We start from the raw sequence: 26,632 nt of genomic DNA, 5'->3' as shown, positions 1-26,632 counted from the left end.
GGATTTGAGAAAGTTTAACCTTCGCTATAAGTTGCCATACGGGGGGCATCTTTGTTTCACAAACACATCTTGTTTTTTTTAATTTAGATACAGTTGATTTGAACTTTGACATGGGATGGTGGCTAATTTCTTGTAAAGTATGATGCAGGATTCCTTTTTTTCTTTAAATCATAAATTCATTTAAATATATCATGCATTAATACATACTCAGTTCTGAAAAATCGTTAACAACGAAAAATGTATTCTTACAAAACAATGAACCTTACGTTGTTTTACCCCATCTTAATATTGAAAAAACTGATCTCTCAAATAAAACAGCATTGATTTAATATCAAGGGAGTGTATATTTACATGCTCATACTGATCCTATACTAGCACTGCAACAACTAGAAATATTAATGCTGACTGTTTATTTATTAAGTTATACGTACTGCTGTATTTTCTGATGAGATTTACTATAATGATACTGGTTTATGTAAAAAGAGAAAAAGGTCCCTAATCTGCTTATCGCTTCAGAAAATCTAACTGATCAAGGGAAATCAGTATCAGAACATCTTGGTAAACACCGACATTATATAAACAGTGGAGTTCAACAAATACTTATCGTTATCAGACATAAAATCAACATATTTTTTAAATCATTTATAAAACTAAAATAGATTTTTTGGGACTGACCCTGTGCCACTTAGAGACCGTGACAGCAAAAAAATTACGACATTATCACAATACCAAATGCATTCATGATAAACAGTAATTTATCTCAAAGCATTGAAGCAATACAAATCGAGGCAGAGTAAAAACGGACCTCCAAAAACAGAAGAGATGGGATCAGGTGCCATAGAGGGGTGAGCATCCCCTGTCGACCAGACACATGTACACCCGCCGCCGTGTGCTCAGATTAAATAAATTATATCTAAAACACTTATTGACAAATGTTTTAAATATGAGGACAGTCCTAATATTGTATGATAAACAAACAGTAATACGAAAGCCAAGAAGAATTCTCTAAATACTGAATAACATCAAGTGGTTAATGAGCCAATCATTGATCGATTATTATAAAGAATTATTTCGCCAATGAAAGGGAATTAGAATATGCCTCCAAGATACAAAAATTGAAAGTAATATACTGATAACTTTCCTGTAAAGGATATATAATTTTTAATCACTTTATACCTCATATAAACATAAAAAAACGCAAAAATACACATTCGGTGATTACATATATATTTTTAAGTAACTTTATACTTCTTGTCAATTATTAAAATTTATATATATATTCCTGTTAAGTGTATAAATTATGGCTCTTATCAACATCACAATTTAAGAAAAATAATATACATTCCAATAAATATGAAATTGGAAATGTTAGTTAGCTGACATTGATATCTACGTTGGCCCAACGTTATGTCATCTTTTGAACTGAATTCTAACATTGGGTCAATTAACTAACCAACCAGTTGCTAATGGTTCGATGTTAGTTGACTTACTATTATACCTATGTTGACCCAGTAGTATGTCCTCATGTTGGACCAACGTTGGTTTAATGCGCAAAATGACCGTAGGTCAATGTAGGACTACCAATAGTGGCTCAACGTTATAAAAAAATTGGACAACGTTTTCTTGTTATCTAGGATATGTATATATTTTTAAATCACTTTATGTTGTCTTTAACTTTAATTTGTGCATTATTTTGCAATGGCCTGAAAGATTAGTATCATTTGCCCATTAAGTACAGATAAAATAACTTGAATGTCCCCGGAAAATGTTTGTGTTTAATTAATATGTCTTATTTACAGTATAATATCAGTTTTTCACCTCGATTAAAGGTGAGAACACAGATGGTATTTGCTTTCTAACAGGTACCAATGTAGTATCGGTTTTTTCTGTTAGTTTTAAGGCAATTATGAACAGACTTCTTCTTGTTGCTACTGACATGAATTACATGTCTTTCTACAATTCATAAGGAATGTAAATAAACTTCAATTTGAAATCGATGTTAAAATTTCTTTCCTACAATTTCAAGCACGGAAGGCAGTCTCATTAGACATCCCGGCATATCGACAAGGCGCATGCTCCCCACTACAGCATGACTTAAATCAATGCTCTTCAAAAAGTATCGGATAATCCGTGCTTTGGCTTACGGATAACGTTACAGATGTGATTGCCTCTCCGATTGAGCACGCTACATACCAACATTCCAGGACATTATGCAGAAAATACTCACCTTTTTAACTTGGATAATTTTGTTTTTATATTTACCATTTCAAAATGCAATGTCCTCCGGCAAGGACAAGAATAAAATTCAACTCGACGGGAATATGATTTTTGGCGGACTGTTTCCAATGCACGAAAAAGGACAAAGTGGTAGAAACTGTGGGACTATAAAGAAAGAAAAGGGGATACAGAGACTGGAAGCTATGTTGTTTGCAATTGACAGAATTAACGCAAACGAAGACTTATTACCAGGAATTAAAATCGGAACACACATTCTAGACACTTGTAGTTCGGACACTTACGCTCTCGAACAGTGTATGGACTTTATAAAAGCTCAGCTGACCAGCATTGATATGACTGATTACCAGTGTGACAACGGAAGAAATCCAGTGTACACCCCTATCAAACCTGTGGTAGGAGTCATCGGGGCTGCGGCCAGTACTGTGTCTATCATGGTGGCCAATATTCTTAGACTCTTCCAGGTAAGATATACTCATTTTTTTCAAGGTGTCTGTATATTGTGATGATAGGATTTTCGGACTGGGTTTTTTTTCTAATAATCCTGACTTTTTTTTCGTAAAGACATTTAAAGGTTTTACTTTTATATCGATATATCGTTACCGCTCATTTTACCAGATGGTAGTATCACTTTACCCAACACGTGTTACTGGTTTTACTGAGTGATGAACCCTCATAGTCTTATATACATCCATGTCATATATATATGTATACATTCACAATCCATAGTTCAATATTCGCTCTTATATGGGCCAATAAAATACAGAGTTGACTTAAATTCCTTGCGACTAATTGTTTGAAAATCAAAATAACTCTTCAAATATGAAGTAAAAATATCCTCTGATATGAAAGTAAACTGTCTTCCGACAAAAACTGGTAGCCCATATTTTTCTTGTTATTAAATTACCCTTATCGGAGCTCTTTTGTGTTAAACACTGGAGTTTTTCAAAAAACAACAAAATGAATGAAAAATGACAGTTAAATTAGGCGTATCAAATTTGCACAGCAGGTTCCAGTCAACTTGTGAGGATATTTCAACACTAGCTGTAAAGGAAAAAACCTCTTATCGCACGTTATCTGAAGGGATGTTCACAAAAATAACAAGGTTATTTCAGAAGAGCTTAAAAATTCCTCTTTGCATGAGTTGTGCAAATCATTAAAAGAAATTCTGCCAATTTTTCATGGTAAAGTTTTGAGCATATGTACAATTACAGACATCAAGATTTCAAACAATCATCTATAACGTTTTCTGGGTTAGATAGTGGAAACAAGTGTATACATATTTTACTTAAGATGTTTAAAAGATTTGCTAAAACGAAATCTTTGTATAATCAGTAAGGAAGCCTTTTCGTCCTGTCTAAGCTGAGGTACACGTGTCTGAGACATGCCTTCTGTAAAAACGTTGTGATTATAAGTTATATAATTTTTTAATAAAGATATTGTATACATTGACAGTGTAGATATACAAGTAGTAATGACCTTTTCTTTACAGTTTTCTCAGGAAATTATCATTCCAGTATAATATACTATACGGTAATCAATGATGCAGCATATCTGCATGACACACCTGTAACACAGGTATGAGTAGATTTGATAGAGAAGAGGTTTGTCGACTTATTTTTAACAGATTCCTTTATTCCACTCACAAAAGGGCTTCAAATTAAGAAAAGATAGATGTCACAAGTTATTCATTATGAAGCTAAAATGACAGTATAGTATAGAAGTATTATAATAGGATAATGAAAAGTACAATATCAGTTGGCCATTACCTCGCAAATAAATATTTGCAAGGGAATTATGTACGTAGAATCCCTCTGTGTATTGCATCAGTCTATTACATGCGTCAGTTTTTTAACGGTACAATTGGTGTATCTGAGGCCAATTACATGAGGAAAATTCTGTGTTGGGTATCTAGCAATTTTATTACCTCATTTCTTGTGATAATTCCAGTATAGCTACTTAGAAATACTGTGTTCGTAAGACTTTCTTTCTTAATTAAAAAAATTCAATGACGTCACCCATTGTTATTAGTCTACGTATATTTTACCGATTCAATCAGCACTAGTTGGATATTTAAAGATCGAACTGGCCATCAGTTGGATATTCAAATATCCAACTGCCTATCGTTGGATATTTAAATATCCAACTGTGCATAAAAACATAAATAAGCAATGAGCAAAAGAGATCAACGAGTTTTAAAAAGTATTTCCAATGCACATGGAAAAAATAATCACTCCGAATTTGTCACACTATAAGATTTTTTTTCCAATGCACACGGAATTAATTCGCATTTTTCACACCAATAGATCGTGTTACAAATTCACTTCCAATGCTCACACAAATAAATATTCCCCTCTATTTTGTACACTATTAGACTCTTGTCGCCAATAAAATATCCAATATTTATCCGACGGTATTTTTACAGAAATGTTTCCGGTCTTAAATTTTGAAAGCATCACTTTTTGACACGCTTATAAATGCATTTTCACCTTGAACCTTAAACCACATTATTTCAGGGGGTCTTTATCAACATTTCCCCTCAGATTATTTGAGGTTCATCTCTGTTCTCATACTTCCTACTTCCATAAGTTCTAAAACAATTTAATAAATTGACAGCACATCTATTTTTGACACCGTTTATATTGCAGATCTTGATATGGAATATTTTTAAAGCAGGTTCTGCATAACACCGACAACCTTTTCATCTGATTAAGCACTTCAAGAAGTACAGTGTATTGTCTGAATGGAACTCCAAAAGATTCCAACACTTTTCCTCAGCAAATCTTCATCTTATATGTAATGTTAAATTCCCAAACTTTTATAAAAATTATGTAGTTTTATTCTGCTTCAAGGTCAAAAGTATTCAAAACACTATCTAAACCTCTCTAAATTTACTTTGGATTTAAAAGATATTCTTCGTCTGATTTCATGACTGTTCAGTACAAGGGAAAGGTTTGAAATGACATTAGCGCCATTCAGTTCATGCTCACTAGTCCATGAATAAAAGGGGTATTCGATAAGGCTATTGTATTGTGTAACTGTTGGATATCTAAATGGGCTAGATCCTATTGTATTACAGAAAAGTTGGATATATGAATGGGTAAATGTATCTTTGGGGTCCAAAGTGGGGAATTTTTTTTAAAGTAAGATGAATAACTCGATAGTGTTGAATAGTTTGGAGAAAACATCCCCTCCTCGGGCCTTCGGCCCCCGGAGGGAATATTTTCTCTAAACTTTTCAACCCCATCTCCTTATTTATACATTACTTGAGTCCAATGTATATGGTACATCTATATTAATCAAAACCATGAATAAGTGGAAGTAGTACATGTATAAGAAAATTCGAGGTTTCTAATTGGAATTTTTGTTTATTTAACAGGAAAAATATGCATAAATCTATTGAACCATGATTTATGATTTGTTCATAAATGGTAACTCCAATAACATATTATGCTCTGTTCACGCGAGTGCGCATTAACGTTTTACTTACTAAATTCTCGAATGGGACGTTAAAGGACATGCAATCAATCAATCAATCGATCAATCAATCGCAATAAATTAATACTAAATAAAATAGTGCGATTTAAACTAACGCGAATCAAAAAGCGTTCACACGAAAGCTGATGCGAAGCAAGCAAATGAGCATTGAAATTTGGTAATATAATATTAATACTATTTTGACGTCAGTTTGCAAATACCACCACCTTATGCAGAGCAGATATACACCTGACATAATGTCATAGTGTATACAATTCTAGCAACTAAAATTATTTTTTTCTTTTCAACCTTAAATAGTATAGTATCTGAATCCAATCAAAGACTTTCGGCATGAGACATTATTTTGTTATTACGCATGAATTAAATTTTAATATGAATTATCTTCGCTTAGCGTTCACACAGAGTTAATGCGAAGCAATTTGAAAGACTGTAAATTAATTCAAATCTAGCTTATTCATGAAATACGAAGATAACGAACAGTATTCAAGCTCGAAAGTCCATTTAAACAATACAAATCATGAGCAGGCAAATATGGACCTCTAAAAATATCAGAGGTGGGATCAGGTGCATGGGGGAGTGAGCATCCCCCGCCAACCGGTCATAAACCGCTCCCTGTCATGAACAGAAAAAAAATTGTAGATATATTCTCTCTGAAAATAATGGCCTTACAAGTTCTATGAAAAAGTTAATTCAGCATTTGACTGAATGATAGATTTGCCTCGTTGTAGAAATTGTTCTTACGTAGAGCATGCTCTTGCGTATCGAATCAACAGAGAGACGTAAACCCCATATACACGTAAAAAAGTTATATTCAATGTTCCGTGTGAATGCCGTTCAAATTCAATTGGCAGTTACTTACATTTAAAATGAATTAAACTTTTCGTGTGAATAGGGCATTAAATCAAGAACTAGGAATAATTTCTGAAAGATTAATTGATAACCGTATCATTAGAACGTGGATTAAAAGTCTTTATCAGTATACACGCATTTGGGCATTTGACTATTTAAAAAGGCAGACAGTTCACTTTCTATCAAAACTTATGACAAACAGAGGCTTGCAAAATTGAGAATCCCAGATCTTTTAAGAAAGAAGTAGAAATGATGTTAATAGAAATAAAATTTCGCCATCCAGGAAAAAAAAAAGATAAAAACCATTTTTGCGTATATGGTGAGTACATTTCAAGGAAAAAATATGATTTCAGTAGAAGATAGGTTTCATTGACACAAAAAGGTCGTCTAGCACGTTTTCCTTTCTGAAATGAACATAGGCTTCATTGACACAAAACATTCGTCTAGCACGTTTTCGTTACTGGGAACGATGTGGTACATATGTGTTGTGAAATGTGATGATAACAAACAGTGCTCACGCTGTTAAGTCTAGTTATTGCATATTATAGTGCATCTGAAAATATCGGAGTCAGAAGAATCAGAATCAGGTGCCATGGAGGAGTAAGCATCCACGAATGAACAGTTGTCCCACCTTGCTCCCTTTGTCCTGATTTGTTTACAGAGAAATCCATAGCCAATTCACTATGATAATGAAAATAATGGCCTTACAAGTAGTAGTATTAAAAACGTCAAGGACTTCCTGCGAGCAGTTTTTATGCAGTCTTTGCTATAAAACGTTATTGTGTTATGCATAATATATACATGTATATCTATGCATGTCTCGGATTTTTTTAAAAATTCATTTTGTAGGAAAATCATTTGCAATTTTTCCGTATTTTAATTACATAGAATAAACATGGAAAAATACGGATAATCATCTTTCAATTAGCATTACCTTAAAATGTATATTATATTCATACATTACAATGAGATTTGTCATTGACTCGAAGAATATTTAATGTGCAGAAATAGAGATAGACCGGGACTATTTAATTATAAACAACTCCAATAGACCCTTTACTCTCTTAAAAAAGCTTCATCAACTCTTATTTGTAATTGTGAAATTATATTGGTATGACGTAACAATGTATTGAATATGGATCTACTCTATATTGTAAGCAAAAATGTTTAACATATCTAGCTTAAATTGATACAGATATATATAGCGAGAGTTTAGCTTTTTGATTTGATACATACCCTTAATTATTCCTACTGTATAAAGGAAATTGATGGGATTAGAATATCTTACTTTATTTTGAAGTCTTTGCTCTTTGTTATAGAAAAAAATACATTCCCATTATTTATTGGCTTTTCAATCTCTTTTAAAAAAATGTACAAGAAATGTTACCCTTTCATACGGTCAATCCATAAATATATATCGACTCCACAGAAATGTATACCACGTGAAATGTTGTAGGAGAATCAGTGGCTTAAGTTTAGTAAATTCACTTGAGTTCAATACATGGAGTCGTGACACTAAGCTTAACACTTGGTTGAAAAGGGGGAGTTTACCAAAATTTTTAACCTAGAAATCATGACATCTGTTGATCCGGGTAATCATGACACCTGTTGATCAGGTTAATCATGACACCTGATGATCAGGGTAACCATGACACCTGTTGATCAGGGTAACCATGACACCTGTTGATCAGGGTAACCATGACACCTGTTGATCAGGGTAACCATGACACCTGATGATCAGGGTAACCATGACACCTGTTGATCAGGGTAACCATGACACCTGTTGATCAGGGTAACCATGACACCTGTTGATCAGGGTTACTATGACACCTGTTGATCCTGGTAATCATGACACCTGTTGCTCAGGGTAACCATGACACCTGTTGATCAGGGTAACCATGACACCTGATGATCAGGGTAACCATGACACCTGTTGATCAGGGTAACTATGACACCTGTTGATCAGGGTAACCATGACACCTGTTGATCAGGGTAACCATGATACCTGTTGATTCCTGATAATTTCTTGTTTATCAAAGACCACTACATGTAGTGCTTTCAAAATAACTCCCCAACAAGGAAGCAGTTAACCTGTGGTTTTCTGCATGCTTCCCGAGATGGGAAACTTAGGAAACAAGCATCATTAGCTTTCTCATAGATTTCCTAGAAGCAGACAGTCCACGTTTGGTTTTCACCATGTATCCTAGGAAATCAAACTGTGAAAACATACATCAATGTTTTCCGCCTCACTCCGATTTTCGAAAAAGCGGTCATGGGAACCTTGTAATAGAGCGTTCCTTTGTGATCGGGAGAACCGGGTTTGATTCTTGTTTGCCGCGCCGCGTCAAACCTAAGACGTATATGTAGATAGTGACTGTTCTTTCACCAAGCGCCAAGCATTAGAAGTGTACGTCACGGATCTTTGGGATGAGACCTTAAAACCCATGGTCCCGTATCTTGATAGGCGTTGGCACGATAAGGAACCCTCACTGTTCAATGACCCAGATTGCCATATATAGATCTAAATTTGAACCTGTCACAGGTATATGGTTACATCTCCATATGAGGGGAAAATTCTCTTACGGGACGTTAAACAATACACAATTGATTTATCCATTTTAGAAACACTGACCTTGTGGTTAAGCCCCGATATTCCAGTGGTCAAAATTTTTAAAACCTATATCAATTTTTTCTTTAAGTTTAAAATTCATGAAACAGTTGTCTGTTATAACAGGATTATAATAGGAAACAAGGTTTACTCTTCCTATTCGTTTCAAGTTGGAAAAAAAAATAAGAATTGTCAAAATGACAGATAAGTAGGTTGACAATAAACATCTTTTCAAGATATCTACATTTAGTAGTATTTTAACGTTAAAGTTATTTGTTAATAAATTGTTTAATAAGTATCGTTTCCAAAGAAACATTGTAATAAACTAGCTCTTGTATCCCTCAATAATAGCATATATACACCAAGTTATTCAAATATGAATATCACGATTAACACAAAAGTAATTATTTGTTTAAAATAATGTATTTAAAAAAGTCATATAAATGAAAATTGATGGAAAATTAACGTAATGAAGAATGTACATCTGAATAAGGAAATTTGTTTAAACGAAAGGGGGAAAAAAATAGAAAAACATAAAAATAAAATTCTTATTTGCTGAACTGTGCCAATCATTGTTCATCGTGTTAGAAAATCAGGAAAGAGCAGGAAATATGACGGAAGGCAAGAGGAAAGAAAATGAATACGAAAAAGATGTTCATACGGAAGAAAAATACTAAAAAAAAAACATATCCTTAACCGTATCTTTAATATCTGACATCCTTGCAATCTTGAAAGAAAATTCAGATGGGGAAGGATAAATTAAAGGAAGTATGGACGGTACAAAAAGTCACAAACAGAGAAAAGATATCTAAACGCGATAAAAAAAAATCAGATGTAGTGAAACTCTAAACAAGAATATTTGGTGCGATATTAATTTCATGCAAAAGTTGGACAAGCGACTTAAAAATATATGGAAAATGCAAGAATACTGCACTATGTTAGTGTGTATATGCATTCCAACAAATCACAAAATATTTTTTTCTTGTTCAATTGTATGTTGTTTGGTTTTGTTTATGATTGTATTTCTTCTTTATCGTGCAGAAAGTGATCAACATATGTACCCTTGTGCCTGAACTTTCGAGAGTGCATAGCTAAACATATACTGGTCTGGAAATATGATCTTTCACTGAACATCTCTTTTTAAATATTTTCATGAATTTGAATATAAAAAAGGGACTGTTTTCAAGTAAAATGAAGCTCAGAAAAGGAATTATTTCAATTTGATGGTAAAATACCTGGCTTGACAGGAACTGGTACATTTAAGAATATAAATTAAGAATACAATGATAAAATGAATAAGGAGAGAAAAAGCAATTATGTATTCAAATACAACTATCAATGCAAATAAAACTATTTGGTCAGCTGTTCAAAATAGTCTCAACATTAGAACACCTCTGAAATGACAAAGTCTCAAGTCCAGAAGATATAAGCGACAAAATCCTGGTGATGGACACTTCCCTAGACTTCAACCTTTTTTCTTGCTAAAAGAATTTTGCCCCTTCCTTCGTTTTACTGATGTTTTATTCGCGTTCTTTTTGGACTTGATTTCTGGGAGATCTTATAGTGTCACCATTTTCTTTAGTCCTACATTAGATAATGGACATAGAACTGTGTTATCCTCATCATTAGCACAAGACGGACAAATTGTTTAAATTATAATCGAAGAAACTCAATGCTAGGTACATAGGGATGTTGAAGTTTCCGAGTGGTTTCCCTTCATGTCGATTCCACAAAGTGGTAATAACAGAGAAACTACTGTAAAACTATTTTCCCATAACTCCTGGAAACTATAGGAATCCTATGGTTTCCCTCAATGAAAGGTTGGGAAACAATCCGAAACTTACTTTCAAAGCTGAGTTCTTTTGAAAGGAAGCTGTAAGATATTTTGTATTGTGCTTAATGCTTTCTTTCAAAAGAGCCAATCGTGTTCTCGTAATCTTTAAAATAATACCTTTTATGACTTTTATCCTTGTTGCAACTTAACAAATTAGTTACGACGTTCATAGTTTATAATGCGTGAATCCCCGCGCATTCGTTAATCAAGCTCGGGCAATCACATTATGAACATTATTTAGAGCACTTTATATAATTAAAGGAAGAGGGAGCCATATAAATATAAGGGAAAATCTAGTAAAGGAATGAATCCTATCCCTAAAATATGCAAGTAATCTCTAAATGATTAATCTGGGGTCACAGTCATCAAAAATGCGGGAAAAAAATGTACCAATTGTGTAAAGTTTTCTTTTGTTAAATCCATTGAATTTTCTCTAAATCCGAAGTTATCTTTGGAAAAAAAATGCAAAACTGTTTAAAGTAGAGAAATAAAGAAGTATACAAGAGGATAGAAGTGAAAAATTTGTCGCAATATAGATATCAAAGCATCAAAATATGGACAATATACACACCACAGTATCAAAATATAAAATCACTGTACAATATATATGTCATAAAAACTCAATGTCATCTTAGCATCAGAAGATAGACATCACAGCATTGAATATAGACATAACAGCATCACAATATAAACCTTAATATAACCATAACTTTATTGAAATGGTAAATTCTATGAATGTGTACCAACTTTAAATATTTGAAAAGAGCAAACGCATTTGAATAAGCACCTTGTGATTTCATTGTCATTGAAATTGTTCAATATTTTATGATTCGTTATTAAATAAAACAGTAAAGACACCGCAAAGTCTGACACGTCTGCTTCATATTTGACTATTTCACAAGAGAAAGACATTGATGCCAAACTAAGTACATACTCAATGTACGAACAAGACAAGCTATTGACAAACAAGTTGATGAAACAAGGATATCAATAATCTCGTATAAAGTCAACATTTTGCAAATTCTATGATCGATACAATGTACTTGTCAGCATGTACAATCTATCATTAAATCGAATGCAGACATAAGTTTTTCATAGAAATTGTAAGGCCATTATTTTCAAAGTGAATTGTCTACGATTTTTTTTCCTTTCGCCCTATCATGTCAATGAGCATATGGGAAGGGGGATGACCTGTCGACAGAAGATGCTTATTCCTCCATGGCACTTGATCCCATCTCTGATATTTTTAAAGGTCCGTGTTTGCCCTGCTCCCAATTTATAGTTTCAATGGACTTTTTATTTTATTACTGTTCGTTATCTTCATATTTCATTTACAATCTCTTTTGAGGTCAACTTTTTCACATTTTGCATATTTTATGGTCGATACAATGACTTTACTAACCCAACCATGACAAAGAGCACACGGCGTGTGTGATCGATCTCCAGGGCATGTGCACTCCTCCATGGCACCTTATCAAACCTCTGATATTTTCAGAGGTCTGTTCTTTTTTTGTTTTTTTTTTTTTGTTTGCTCTTTGCATAATTTGTATTGTTTTATTCGATTCTATTCATTATCTTCATAGTTCTCCATAAAGACTTAAAGATGCTTACTCCTCCATGGCACCTAATCCTACCTCTGTCGTTTTTAGAGGTCTCTGTTTCTCTATTGTATTGTTTCAATGAACTTTTGATCTTTTTTTTCTTCAAAATAGTCTTGATTACTGTTCGTTTCCCCCTGACTTCATATTTAAAACTGATGAATAAAAACTATATACATATACATTCTCCTACAACGGTTCGGTCAAGGCCAGCCTATGAAATAAAATTGAAATCAAATAAGGGTTATGAAGGGAAACATTTCTTTTCTTATAAATATATCTTATGTATCATTTTTCCTGTAGCTAAAGTAAGAAGTGAATATTGTATATACTCGCTTGGTGGGATTTGCCATTGACCCTTTTATAAGCATTACAATGTTTGGCAAGAATCGGGTACCTATTTCAGATCAAAATTTTACTGTACTTACCTGAGTTTCAAGGAATGTTTTGGAATATAACATTGATATTTGATCTTTATTGACAATTTTTATAATGATATACATTTTAAACAAAAATAAAATCATTAAAATCTGTAAACACTTCTACTTTCCGCATATGGTGACCTAAGATGTTCATTTCCTGGATGAAAGGAACCCTTAAAATAGGTTATGATTTTTGTTAACATTGTTTGTTGCAATTGTCAGGAAAATACTAGTTTCTTCATATAGAAAAATACTGAAATGTTTCTAGGAGTGGCTAATATGTCAGACATAATGTTTTGGATCAAAAATTTAACTCCGAAAATCCGACTTATAAGCGGGTATATTTTTAGATGAAATTTCTTCGAAGTTTGTATGAATTTAATGCTATAATGCATAAAAGAACCTTGTCCTGGTATTGCATTTTCAATTGAAACAATTATCCTTTTTTACAAGTGTATTCAATAATCATTACTACCTCGGCTTTTTCTGCCAGTTCTTTTCAATTTTTCCGAAAGCAACCATATTACTTTGATTATCGTTAAAATTATGGTCATTAAACCAAAGGAAGACAATAATCCAAAAAATGGAAAAAAAGAATGCTGGTAAAAGTTGGTAATTGCTACAAGGTGCACCTTAGTCCAAACTTTAATTCCAAATTTTGTAAGGAACTTGTTTCTGGCAACTTTTAATTGCAGTCAACCACACCCAAGCATTCGTTTCTTCCTCTTCAATGTATCCATCTGATCAATACGTATATGTATGCAGGATGCTAAGTACAGATTCTGTTGAATAAATTTCAAGCAAGATAAATAGGGTCATTAATCTCTCAATGCTAATAGTTCTATGAATGATTTATTAAACATTACAGACAGAAAGCATATGTAGGTATACCGAGAATCCGTAATGTCGTTAATCCTGATGGAATGCTTTTTAACGGGTAATTAATGCTACGTCTTTTAAGAACTTTGGTTCCCAAAAAGCTAATTTTCTTTTAAAAGGATGTCTATTTAAATGAAGCAAGGGTTTTGAGTGTACTTCAAATTTTTCGCTTTCAATAATCAACAGATGAGAAATGACATTAATCATACTTATGAAAAACCATATTGCAAAAGTTCCACCAGAAATATAGAAGTTTACTTACGTTATGTTCAATCTTCTAACATTGATTGCAAAATGACAAAGAATTCTATTCAAGATTGCTAATACATTTTCCCCCTTCTACTAGATGGACATCTACCAGGATTACAATTTTAACCAAAATCCTGAAATATACTTTTATTGACGTTTTTCTATCAATATAGCACAAAGGAGAGGGATGTCAAGAATCGTATCTACTTTTGTGGTCCAGTCCGGAAACGTGTGCTTAAGACTAAAAGTGAGGAGGGGATAGTTGTCCTGAAAGACGTTTTGATGAAGTTTGACTTGATTTGCAAACCGTGCAAAAATCTGCATAGTCAAAGAGGAATAGGCAATTACATTTTCTTCGAAAGAGAGGATGGGAGATGTAAAAAAAAAATAATGTGACCATTGAAAGAGCTCTGTGTATTTAAAAAAGAGATCTTTTGATAACATTTTATGCAAGTCCGCTAAAAGTTCCTAACGCCTGCCTGTCAAATACACGAACAGATCCTGCCAAGTCTTATCAGAGGTGTGAATTTGTAGCCCTCTGAGTGTTAATTGTTACAAAAGGTAATTCATAACATCCACCTAATCAAGACCTTTTAGTATTACACTGACACTTGTAATCTGATCCGCTTTTGAACCCTCTTCACTACTGGAAGAGAAACCTTTGATTCGCTGCTCGAAATGAATAATTCCGTCTCTAATAAGACTAAGGGAACCATTCACGACGTGTGCTGATTTGCAAACATGGATATTAATTCGAAAGCCTCTCAAGACTTCTCTGAAATGCATTGTCCATATAACATATACATTGTACATGTAAATATATCTCTCTATATTGCATTGTCGCATGTCACGGATTTTAATTAGATACTGTACGAACTCATGATTGCAACAGACAGAATTCGTTCATTTTTATGATAAGTATATGAATACGATAATTTATTGACATTGATCAATAAATGCATGTACTGATGGAATCGTTTGCCCAGAGCCTTTGTCATTAAATCATTCATTTTTTTTTTTACTCAAATCAAATTTAAAACTAAAAGAAGCCTCTATGCATGTACATTTTTGAAGATAGTAAAAACGAACGATTTTTTTAATATTGCAAACTAACAGTTGCAAGAATTCAAAATGATAATGAAGATTTTTTTAAAAATAATTTCATATTTGTATATTTTAACGGCCACAATTCAAAATTTCCATCATGACATTCCGATATGTTGTAAGAATATTGAAACATTAAATCAGTGTCACAATTTATCATTTTTAATTACTTTACATTTAATTTAATCAAATATGGAAAACTTAAAATTACCAAAATGTCTTGAGTAAAAGATTATTATAAATCAGACACAAATTCTATTTTTTATCCTGAGAACTGGAGTTTAAAAACCCATAGCCTAATAAACAGACAAACGTAAGTTCCTACAGTAAGGTAAATCTATGCCGTGTGAAAAAGAGCATTAATTTCTAGCTTGCAATAACAGACATTAAAACCTCAAGTAGAGAGGAGACAGACGCCGCACTCGGGGACACCAGAGACCAATTGAATTATTGTTATTAGTAGGAAGAAGAAACAATATGCGAGGAACATTTCGGAGCAACATATTGGCCTTGATGTAAGAAGCCTCTTATATTGATTTAAAACTTCCCAAGAAGTGTTCTGTAGACAAATAACAAGTGAGCACAATTTCTCATGAAATCATTTTATGTTAACATGCAGGAAAGTTAAGCTGAAAACGATGTTTGATGTATAGATGACAAAAGTATTTTATAATTTTTTTTAAAAGAAAATATTTTTTCTAATGTATAAAGATATTTCGAAAAAAATTGGCATTATTAAACAATACAAATATCACAATGCTTGTAATTATTGAAAAACCTCATAACACTCATCTTTTTTTCCCTAAGCCTTAGCAATAGATGTCATGTATTTAACAAAGAGGACGGATCAAAGTATAAATATTTGAAATTCTTGCTTATCCTGTCTTTTTAATTTAAAGCAAATGGCAGATGTAAAAAAAAAACTGTACGTACGAAGCAAAAACAAAACCATACTGTACGAGCCGACACTATTAGAAAGAACTGGTTTTTATCAAAAGTAAGTGATGAAAACGGAGGGAAATGAAACCTTTCAAGTGAGAGGATTCATTATTGAAACAAGTTTGTTTCTGGAAGCTATTTTCTCATTCCTAGACAACAGCGATTGTTTGCCTCAAGTAAAGAAAGTCATTCGTCCTCTAATTAGCGTTAAAGTAATAATTAGAAATAGAAATCTTAATCCATCTTATTAGAATAAATAGTTTGCACCAAAACAAATCAATAAAGTAGAATCTGAAGCTGGGTTTTCAGGTTTTCCAATTCACTTTGTCAAATGGTGTTAACTCCGAGAGCTCTTGACTTCAATTACCTAATTTCTGATAAATGATATTAATTATTTCACAGAGTTGTATGGTTTCATGTATCTTTGATTTTCTTTCAATATAAAAGTTCTCAAACTTTTCTACTTGTATATATATGAATATTATTTTTCCAAACATACTCGAAAGCAACCCTATACATTTTAAATTCAACAAGACATTTAACTAGGTTTTAAAAAAAATTACAATAAAAAGTTAATAACTATGCAGTGCTGCAAGTGTATTCTTTAATTCGACATGTAACTGATATAAAAAAGGGAAAAAATCTTTTTCTCTCCGCACCCTCAGCCCCAAATAAGAAAGATATTTGGCAACACTTTGAAATAACTTGACGTTTGCCAGTCTTTATTACGTGACAGAAAGGCTGATGTTTTTTAAAAGTCAAATCTAGCGATTTGTGAAGGTCAAATTTAGAGGATGGCAACAGGCTAATCAGTCATAACGCTATTCTGTAATGGATTTAGGGGCAGACCTTTTTCTTTCTTTTTTTTTTAACTTGGATTTGGCGGAATTGTTTTTTTTCCCAAAAATATGTGGTGAACTGTAGCAAATTATTGGATGGTGCAATTTAACCCTAACAAAAAATACTATAGTTAACTATAGTTTACTATAGTTAACTATAATGATAACTTTGACACTATGAAAACTTTGAATTACTATAGTGATAACTTTGACACTTTGATTTACTATAGAGATAACTTTGACACTTTGATTTACTAAAGTGATAACTATGAAAACTTTGATTTACTAAAGTGGTCACTATGAAAACTTTCATTTACTAAAGTGAAAACTTTGATTTACTATAGTGATAACTTTGATTTACTATATTGATAACAATGACACTATAGTGATCACTTTGAAAACTTTGATTTACTATAGTGATCACTTTGACACTATAGTGATAACTTTGAAAACGTTGATTTACTTTAGTGATAACTTTGACACTTTGATTTACTATAGTTAACTATAGTAAACTATAGTTAACATTAGTATTTTTTTTGTTAGGGAATACATGTTTATGCCTATTACATGTAGCCACTCAACTGTTTTTTTTTTCAGAAAGGCAAAATAAGGTTTTCGGTTTCTGTTTTTTTTTTCGAATAAACTTAGATTATTAGAAATCTTAAACTACTGTTTAATCTGTAAATTGTTATCTAATTAATACATTTTTTGTTCGTAAGAATGCATAAACGCCGGCAACTTACAATATTCGATATATAAAAACATGTAAATGGGATTTAAGCAAAAACTAATTTCCTAATTTCATTCGGAGCATTGTTGACAATATGTCCACTTGTCCTGTACAAAGTCTTGAAGCTCTTTGCTTTGGTTAACAAATGAAACAAGAATTACGACCGTTGCTTCTCCCGATTGACATATTCTTTTCCTTTAACCTTGTTTGCAAATCAAAAGGAATTTCCGACGGCGCATCAATTGATGAGGACGCCAGAAGCCGGGGGATATTGAAGTCTGACCCCTCTAATGTAGTGACGAACAAGCATCACGCTAACTCTGTTTTCCTTAATGAAGATTCGAACGGTTTAGCATCAAAAAATTCTAGAAAAATCCATAAATACCCCGTCATTTAGAGGACAGGGGATGTATTTTATGCGTTTCTTCTGTTTTATTCCTTGTTTGAAGGAAATTCTCTTCAGCTTACTGTTGTTGCATGAACACCAACAGTTCTGGATCCATTTAGCATCAAAGTAGACGCACGTGATTTCCAAACAAGATAAAAGATTTTTGATATCGTGTATTGCATAGTAGTATATAGGCTTCAGCATACATTTTCAATGTTGTTTTGCTTCTGCAGGCAGTCGGCAATGGATGACAAACTTTGAAATCCATCATCATTTAATACTCTCTTTTTTAAGTCTCAAAAATGGTATGCACCTGATGTTAATTTGAAGATTTTTTCAAACTAAGTGATGGTTTTCTTTTCCTTTTATAGAAGTAAAATTATTAAGGTTCAGAAAGATACATGTGACTTGCATATTCTTTTACTTTTGTGCTCAATCAAATTTTTCCCTCTTTTTCCATTAATATACTATTTTGAATATGAAAAAAAGAATAAAGGAAATTTTCCTCAGTCTATTTACAGGATTTTTTTTATATAAAAGGATTGTAGGAAGTGTCTAAGGTTTAATATATGTATGATAAAGTTATTCTTATCATTCTATTTCTGAAATTCATCTGCATTGGATTGATCAACTGTAAAATTCCTTTTATGGTAATGTAAGCGTAGTTCTAAAGTTAGACAAACAATAGAGGCAGGCCGTCCTGGGTTCTCTCTCACGCTAGTACCTTCATCCGAAAGACGTGATATTTCCATCTGATGTTGAGCGTCACAAACAGTCACACCTGTTTTAATTTTAGAACTGATATGTCTGTGATTTGATAGTTTGAATGGATGACCTTTTGCAGAAGATCCTTACCCTTTCATTGTAATATATCTGTATCATAAGAACATAGACATATCAAAGAAAGACGACACTTTATGTATACATTTGTTACATATTTGTAGTATTTATCTTTTTCTATGACATTAAGCATCCCACTTCTTGATTTTACATTTAATCTGACCTTATTTTTAAAACTACTTCAATTACTTGTGTAAATTATCAGGTAATTCTTATATCTAGATTGATTAAAAAACAACTGCATAATCAAAATTAAAACAAGAAGATTATTCATGAGAAGGTTTCATCAAGAAAAGAAAAATAAATATATATTTAGAAACCTAAAAACAAACACACACTGATTTTTTTTCAACATTTCAGAAACGATGATATAATTTGTTATTGATTTTTGAATCTTTGAGAATATTAAAGATTGAAGGTCGGATAACAAATAAACCAATACTAAGTCATTCCTCAGGATTAAAACGAATCGTATGAATTTCTTTAAAGTTTGTGGAATTGAAAATAGGGGAACTGGCAAAATCATTATTATAAAAACGAAAAAAGCAGTAATACCTGAACAAAATGGTATTCCTTATTGATCTTTAAATAGCTTTTTCATAAAACTCAAACTTTTATACTCCTTAGATAATTCGTCTAAATATTTAAGCAAATAAGTTGAAATAATTCCCACATTTAGCAAGAGTAAAGCTGTATGTGGTACGTTTCTGACATTTGTTTTGTTTTGTTCAGTCTGTGGTTTGGGTTTGAGCGTGTACTTTGGATTAGTTGGCAAATTTGCAAATGTTTTTATCAAAATGCATCAATACCAAATACATGTTAAGCACTTAACCTTTCACTTGGCGAAATTTACATACAGTTGTAAATATAAAAAAATCAACACATTAAACTTTCTTAGAGAAATCATTTGGAAATTTCAGTATTTCGGAATCATCATTGTTTCTTGAGGGACTTCGTGGATCACGCTTACCAATGATTATACATCCCTACGAACATAAAACTATATCATTGTATTGGTTAATTGATCTTCTAAAAATACGACGTATCCATGACCATGAAGACCAGGTCTTCCAACAATCTGTTGGAATTCTAATTGGCACTAATTATGCTTCTTTATCAGCCAACCTTTCAGTTATTTTTTGAAGCAGATTTTGTTCAGTGACTTCTACATGAAAAGAAGAAAACTCTTGGTGTCACCTTCAATTTGACATTGAGATAATATCAAGGTTGTTTTATCAATTAACACTAGTTACATGTATGTGCTTTTAAATACTGATACGGCTTAATAATTCAGTTAACCAGAACTTGAATTGTAGCACATTTACAGCTCTGTCCTGCAGCTGGAAAAATAAAGAGTTTTTGAATAGATCATTTATTAAACATGCCAAATGGAATTAAAATTTAAGTAAAACTAGATTGCAGAAAAAAGATGGTGCCCAATAATATCCAATGCCTTTCACAACAGAAACTAGTATCTACAATAACAACAAAGAAAACTACTATGCAAAAATTACTTCAAATAGCATGGGAATAGAGGGGAAGGAGGTGGGGAAAATCTGCAGACAACAACTTTCTGTTCGGAGCCAAAAGTTAAATTTAACCGGGATTAGGCTAATAGCCATGACTGGATAGTGTTTAATATACTAAACCCCGAAAAACCCTCTAGACCCAAACAATCATTCAATATATATAATAAGAACAAATACATGTTCACATTACTTCATTTATATACATAGATGCTCTTATTTTTATTCATTTGACGACCCATTATATTCAAGTGAACTCGAAATTAAAAACACATCAGAGTATGCCTTATCTTTTTCATATCTGAATGTTTAACTGACTATAAATGTTAATGACCAACTTACGTCTTAACTATTTGACAAACGGGATGACTTAAGCTCTTCATTCACCACCTCCCTTTATTAATGCAGTAATATTCCACTATCACCTGCATAAAATGTTATGTCTCCCAGCTAATTCGGTACAAATGAGCATGTTGTGAGTAAAATAATATTTGATAAGAGACCAGCCACTGACAAATAAATTGATGGTACAGGGCTTTGAACAATCTTCTTTCGCAATTTCTATGGTCATTATTGAGTTGTCCTACCTCTGATGTTTCCAGGGGTCATGAGTTTTTGCCCTGTAGACGATTCGCATCGTTTATAGGATTAATGAGATTTATCACTTCGGTTTTTCGCTCCATTATATGTTTAAGTGCATTTAAGTGCAACTAAACTTTATGAAATATTGGTTCAAGGTGTTTTAATTTCAAATCGCAGTTGGAAGAAAAAGAATGATATTACTGAATGAAATAAATATGTCGTGCTTAAACTGGGCAAGTACATCAGAGATATTTGCCCTCGGACTGTGTAAAATAGGACTCTGATATAATGCTTTTCAATTTTTGTGAAATATCATAAAGAGGTGTAATGCATGTCAATCTCTTAGAATTGACTACCACTGTCTACAGTTTAAAAATAGCTTATTTTATTGACGTTTGATTGATAGTGATATGTACAGATATATTAATCTATGCAATTGAAATTAATATTCATATCACTATTATAAAAACAATCCAAGAACCTATTATAAGGAATGATGCAAGCGTATAACATTTTCATTTATTTTTTTTCTGTTTGCTTTATTTTTTTCCCTTTTTTAATATTTCATAGTGTATTAAATATTTTGCAGTATCTATCAGTGCTTTATTGTGAATAAGGTTTATACAGATGGCTGTGATAGATAAATTTATTTTTCTCTATTGTTGCCAGCTATCTGGTTGACTCAAACTAGATCACATGATCAAGTATAAAAAGTCTTATAAACTGGGTGTTTCTATTTTAAGCTTCTAATAAAAGTTTATAAAACTGGTGTTAACGTTCTTCTGGGAAGCAACAATAGTGCTAACGTCACAATAGTCTTTATAAACTGGATGATTCTAAAAACAGATACTTCAGCTGCTATTCGTAACTGTGACGTCATAATGCGAATGACATAAAAATGCCTTATAAGAAAGTATTGAGTATAAGAAACATGGATTTTAAGCCATTTCTTATTAACTGACAAAGTAATATTAAAACAATTGTAGCCTTTTGTTTCTGTACAATCCCTGGATATATAGACCTTAGAGAAAGCATATCAACCTCGCACTTCGCGCTCGGTCGATATGCTTTCTTCAAGGCCTATATATCTAGGGATTGACCTCATCAAAAGGCTATAATTGTATAGTATGAATTGAAGGAAGAATGATATGTTCTATGTTTAAACAATGCCAATAATTTGTTAGTTTTTATTTTATCAGATGAATCGTATTGTCACATTATCGTAGAACAGAACAGTGACATTGAGTAAAGTGTATGCTTATAAAGCATGCTGGTATGCATAGATCTATGCATATATAGAGGGTAGGACCATCTTTTAGGGTATGGAGTCGGGCTTGAAAGGTTTACTACATTTCACGCTGAGAACATCGCGATAAAACTTATTCATTTTATTTAAAATATATACATTTTTCGTGTTTATTTGTTCCTTCAATAATTTAGATTTTAATTGCGTCTTTGCACGGTAATAACCGATAGACTTTTCGAATGGTTATCGTTCTCTAAATCGTAGTCAGCATTTTTTTCTTATTTTTGATATTTGAGTAGATATAGGTGCAAGAAACAAATGCGATATCTCTTAACTCTGTTCACAAAACCTTGTAAGATACAATTGCAATTTGGTTCACAGTGTAGTAAAAACATCCAATCGAAGTTCTTTTCGTTAACAGGCGAAATTCAGTGGTATTAACGATTTTCCCATTTGTAATAATTATTAAACTTTTGTTATCCGGACCGGGTTCTCAATAACACCACGATGAATCTTATGAAATATTTAAGCCTTTTTCAATTCAACATTCTATTTTTGGACAACTTGATTTATAAACGCAGTGACTTCGATTTCTCATTTTTTTTTTTCTAACCAATTTGTCGTGTCCTTAAATCAAGACTTGTCGATACAGGAATGTTCAATTTCCTATCGAAATTTAATTGAATGCAGTACCATTTGTGTTTGTTGTACAACTTAATAATACATATGCTGACACTTGTAAGATTTGACGTAATCACTCAGAGGAAATATTTATAGTGTTATTTTTTAATCAGCTGACATTTTCAAATCCTTTGAATTTTTCAAATGCATTCATCTATATATAATTCTCAATACAAGGGAAAGATGTGTTATCCTTTTCTTAAAACATAGTATGGCTTTCATATTCTTTGAAAATTTGTTGAAAGCTTTTTCAGACCTTTATTTATATAAAAAGAGAATTATTGATGACTATTCTCGGTTATATTGCTTAAAGAGGTCAATTAAATATTAATTCATTACAGTTACTAATCATTAAAAAGATTTCTGAATTTAGAAAGAGCAGTGTTGACTTTTTTGTTAATATTTTGAATAATATTTCATCACAGTATGTACATGTATAAATATCTCAAATACACAACATCATGAATCAAAACTAATGTATCTGGAATTATCAAAATATCATAAAGGATTAGGAATCAGTCATATGTCAGATGACGTGGCGAACATTCAAATTAAATCTATATCGATAAGGTACATGTAGATGGACAAAGGCATGGGAAAGTTGATAAACCAAACTAATTAGTCACTAAGTATTTTTTTGTGAAGTACGCAAACCTATTTTATTAATCACGTGTATTTGTAACATTGTAGTAAAAAGAATTGAGTGCAATTGTTCGTTTGCTTTCCCCCCTTTTTGTATATATATGAGGATGATAACCTATCTGAAAATGTTAACATTCAAGAATTAGCAACGGAGCCCCTTATACAGATTATCACTTGATCTCATGTCCTATATATACAGCGAAAATTAGAGACTTATTCTACAGAAGTAAGCAAAAGTGAATGAAATTAGAAAGTGAGATTAGATGATTTCTTAAAAAGTGACTACATTTACCTACTTTCCAAATATTACTGTTACGTATGATTCAATGAATTTGATCTTGCCTCTAGATTACATATAATTTTTGTAGAATATAATAGTAATTTCTACTTTACTTCCATGAAATACATATACAGTACCAATTTTGATACACCAGATGCGCATTTTGACAAATTATATCTCTTCAGTGATGCTCATGCCGAAACGTTGGAAATCCAAAATATCTTAATAAAAAATACTTTGAAGAGCTGAAAAATGTGACAAAGACTGGAGCCAAATACGTCAAAGGATCAGAGTTATGTTTGAGGGAGATGATCCTTAATTTTGAAATAAATTTCTAAATTTTACCACAGCAATAAAATATATATCCGTATTTTCAAGCTAGTACCGAAGTACGTGGCTACTATGCTATAGAGACCTTCGGGGACTAACGGTCCACAAGCAGAGGCTTTGACAAAGGTGTCATAATGTAAATCATATACGGTACCAATTTTGATGCACCATATGCGCATTTTGACAAATTATGTCTCTTCAGTGATGCTCCATGTGAATAATCAGTGAATGAATTTTTTTTTCAGATACCCCAAATAAGTTATGCATCTACAAGCATTGATCTAAGCGACAAGTCAAGATTTGAGTATTTCTCACGAGTTGTGCCCCCTGATACTTTTCAAGCCCAGGCTATGGTGGATATAGCGAAGGCATTCGGCTGGAATTACGTCAGTACACTGGCTGATGAAGGGGACTACGGTGTGAAGGGAATAGGAGCTTTTAAAGAAAGATCTACAGAAGCGGGTATGAGTCATTACCTCTCTATCAAACCTTAAAATCTTTTTAGGAAAAACATATCAATCGTTAATAATTAATATGGGTCAATTCAAACATTGAATAAAAATATTATGGACCCTTCACATTTGCAATTTTTTATGAATTATTTCTTTTTTTAAATACCAAAGTTTTTCTGAAACTTTGCATATTATGTCCAAAAATATGTATAGATAAACAGATTTTGGAGCTTAAAAGTCGTAAACATTATACCATTACTTAATTGTGCCTTGGAGAAAAATGCTTTTAAAATATGTAAATGACAGCTCAGGAACACGATTTTAGAAGCCTTGTTTCAGCACTTGAGACTAACATGCCTCCTGATTCAGCACGAAGAGCCATGCCAGAGTGGAAAGTTGTTTCTTCGTGTTTTTGAAATGTGGTTTTACAAGAATTGTTATGGTTATATTTATACTTGTTTTACGTGTTTGCAAGTGCATGAAATCCTAGAAACTGTCAAAACATATTCATTGGTATTGGAAAACATTATAAGTTCTGAATGAAGTTATAAACACGAGGAAAAAATAACCATAAAAATAAAAATATATCGGCAAATTTTCTTATTCTTAACGTTTCTGTGAGAGCAATCATGTTTCGGGGATGATGGAGGGGGACTGAACCTAATTTTTATGATCAATGGCGTGTCTTTATAAATTTAATTCTATATATATGATAAAGTTTAATCCTCTCATCAAACGTCACTTTCAAGGATTGTTTTAAAGACAAGTACATGTAAGTTACTACTTTTTTTAACAATGATTTTTTATTTCCATGTTTTGATCCTCTGGCATGTTAAAGTTCTGAAAGAAAGCATAGCAATAATAATAATATGGAGATGAACAATATTGATATGTATAGGAGAGAGAGAGAGAGAGAGAGGGAGAGAGAGAGAGAAGCCCGAGGTTGTTTTGGTGTTTTAATGACGGATTTTCCATTACATCATATCAATCGTTTCTTCTTTGATTTTCTTTTTATTTTATCTTAAAATTTTTTTTTGACATTGATTAAAAAAAACGATCCGTAGCACAAGAGTGAAGTTCTTAAGAGCACTGAAATTCTTGCATCACAAGTTGAAATATGCATGATTAAAACAACACATTATGTGCAAGTGGAAGACGTAACATCGCTGTTAACTTTGGTAAATTGTGCGTTTGAATTCTATTATCAATCTTCTGTGTCTCCAGGATTCCAGCAAATCTTATTTATTATTCATTAGCCGATGTAATTGGGTGTGTTGTAAATGTCACATCTTTCTGGATGAATTTCTCTCTCTTCTGATTCGATTACTGGTCTATTAGCGCCAGAAAAATGGGTGATTAAGAAATCAGGGGATTTTAATGTAAGTAAGCTTCGTGAGAATACACTAAACTTTTTAACCCTGAATTTTTCAGAATAAGAGATGTTGCATAGAGATATATAAATCTATTATAGTAACTGTTAAAATTCTGTAACAAGTAATGGGAAGATTTTCTTGAAAGTTTTTTTTCCAGCTCAAAATTCTATAGCAATTTGAAATTAAAGGTGCTTGTAAGAATTGAAATAATTCATAATTCATGAGAAAGGATTGCTACTGCTCGACAATGAAACGAACCTTTTTATCTACAGTTGATATATAACAAGCGTCTTTGTCTATTGTTATTAAATGACAAGCTTCTTTGTCTACAGTTATTAAATGACAAGTTTTTTGTCAGTTGTCATTATATGACAAGCTTCTTTTTCTATTGTTATTATATGACAAGCTTCTTTGTCTACAGTTATTAAATGACAAGCTTCTTTGTCTATTGTTATTATTTGACAAACTTCTTTGTCTATAGATGTTATATGACAAGCTTCTTTGTCTA

General features: G+C 32.2%; 1 protein-coding gene across 1 annotated transcript in view; it reads left to right on the top strand.

Moving 5' to 3' along the window:
* The first annotated feature begins 2,043 nt into the window (after positions 1-2,043).
* LOC133187390 (metabotropic glutamate receptor 6-like) overlaps positions 2,044-26,632 on the top strand; it is a 38,570-nt gene continuing 13,981 nt past the window's right edge. Inside the window, exons 1-2 of the mRNA XM_061322745.1 lie at positions 2,044-2,699; positions 24,545-24,761. Of these exons, the coding sequence (XP_061178729.1) occupies positions 2,211-2,699; positions 24,545-24,761 (706 nt within the window). The 5' untranslated portion in view covers positions 2,044-2,210. The remainder of the gene's footprint in view (positions 2,700-24,544; positions 24,762-26,632) is intronic.

Source organism: Saccostrea echinata, unplaced genomic scaffold (assembly GCF_033153115.1).
Source record: "Saccostrea echinata isolate AGI-Se365-2 ecotype Australia unplaced genomic scaffold, CSIRO_AGI_Sech_v1 ptg000015l, whole genome shotgun sequence".
NCBI classification, from domain to species: domain Eukaryota; kingdom Metazoa; phylum Mollusca; class Bivalvia; order Ostreida; family Ostreidae; genus Saccostrea; species Saccostrea echinata.
This window is presented reverse-complemented; position numbering and strand designations above follow the sequence as displayed.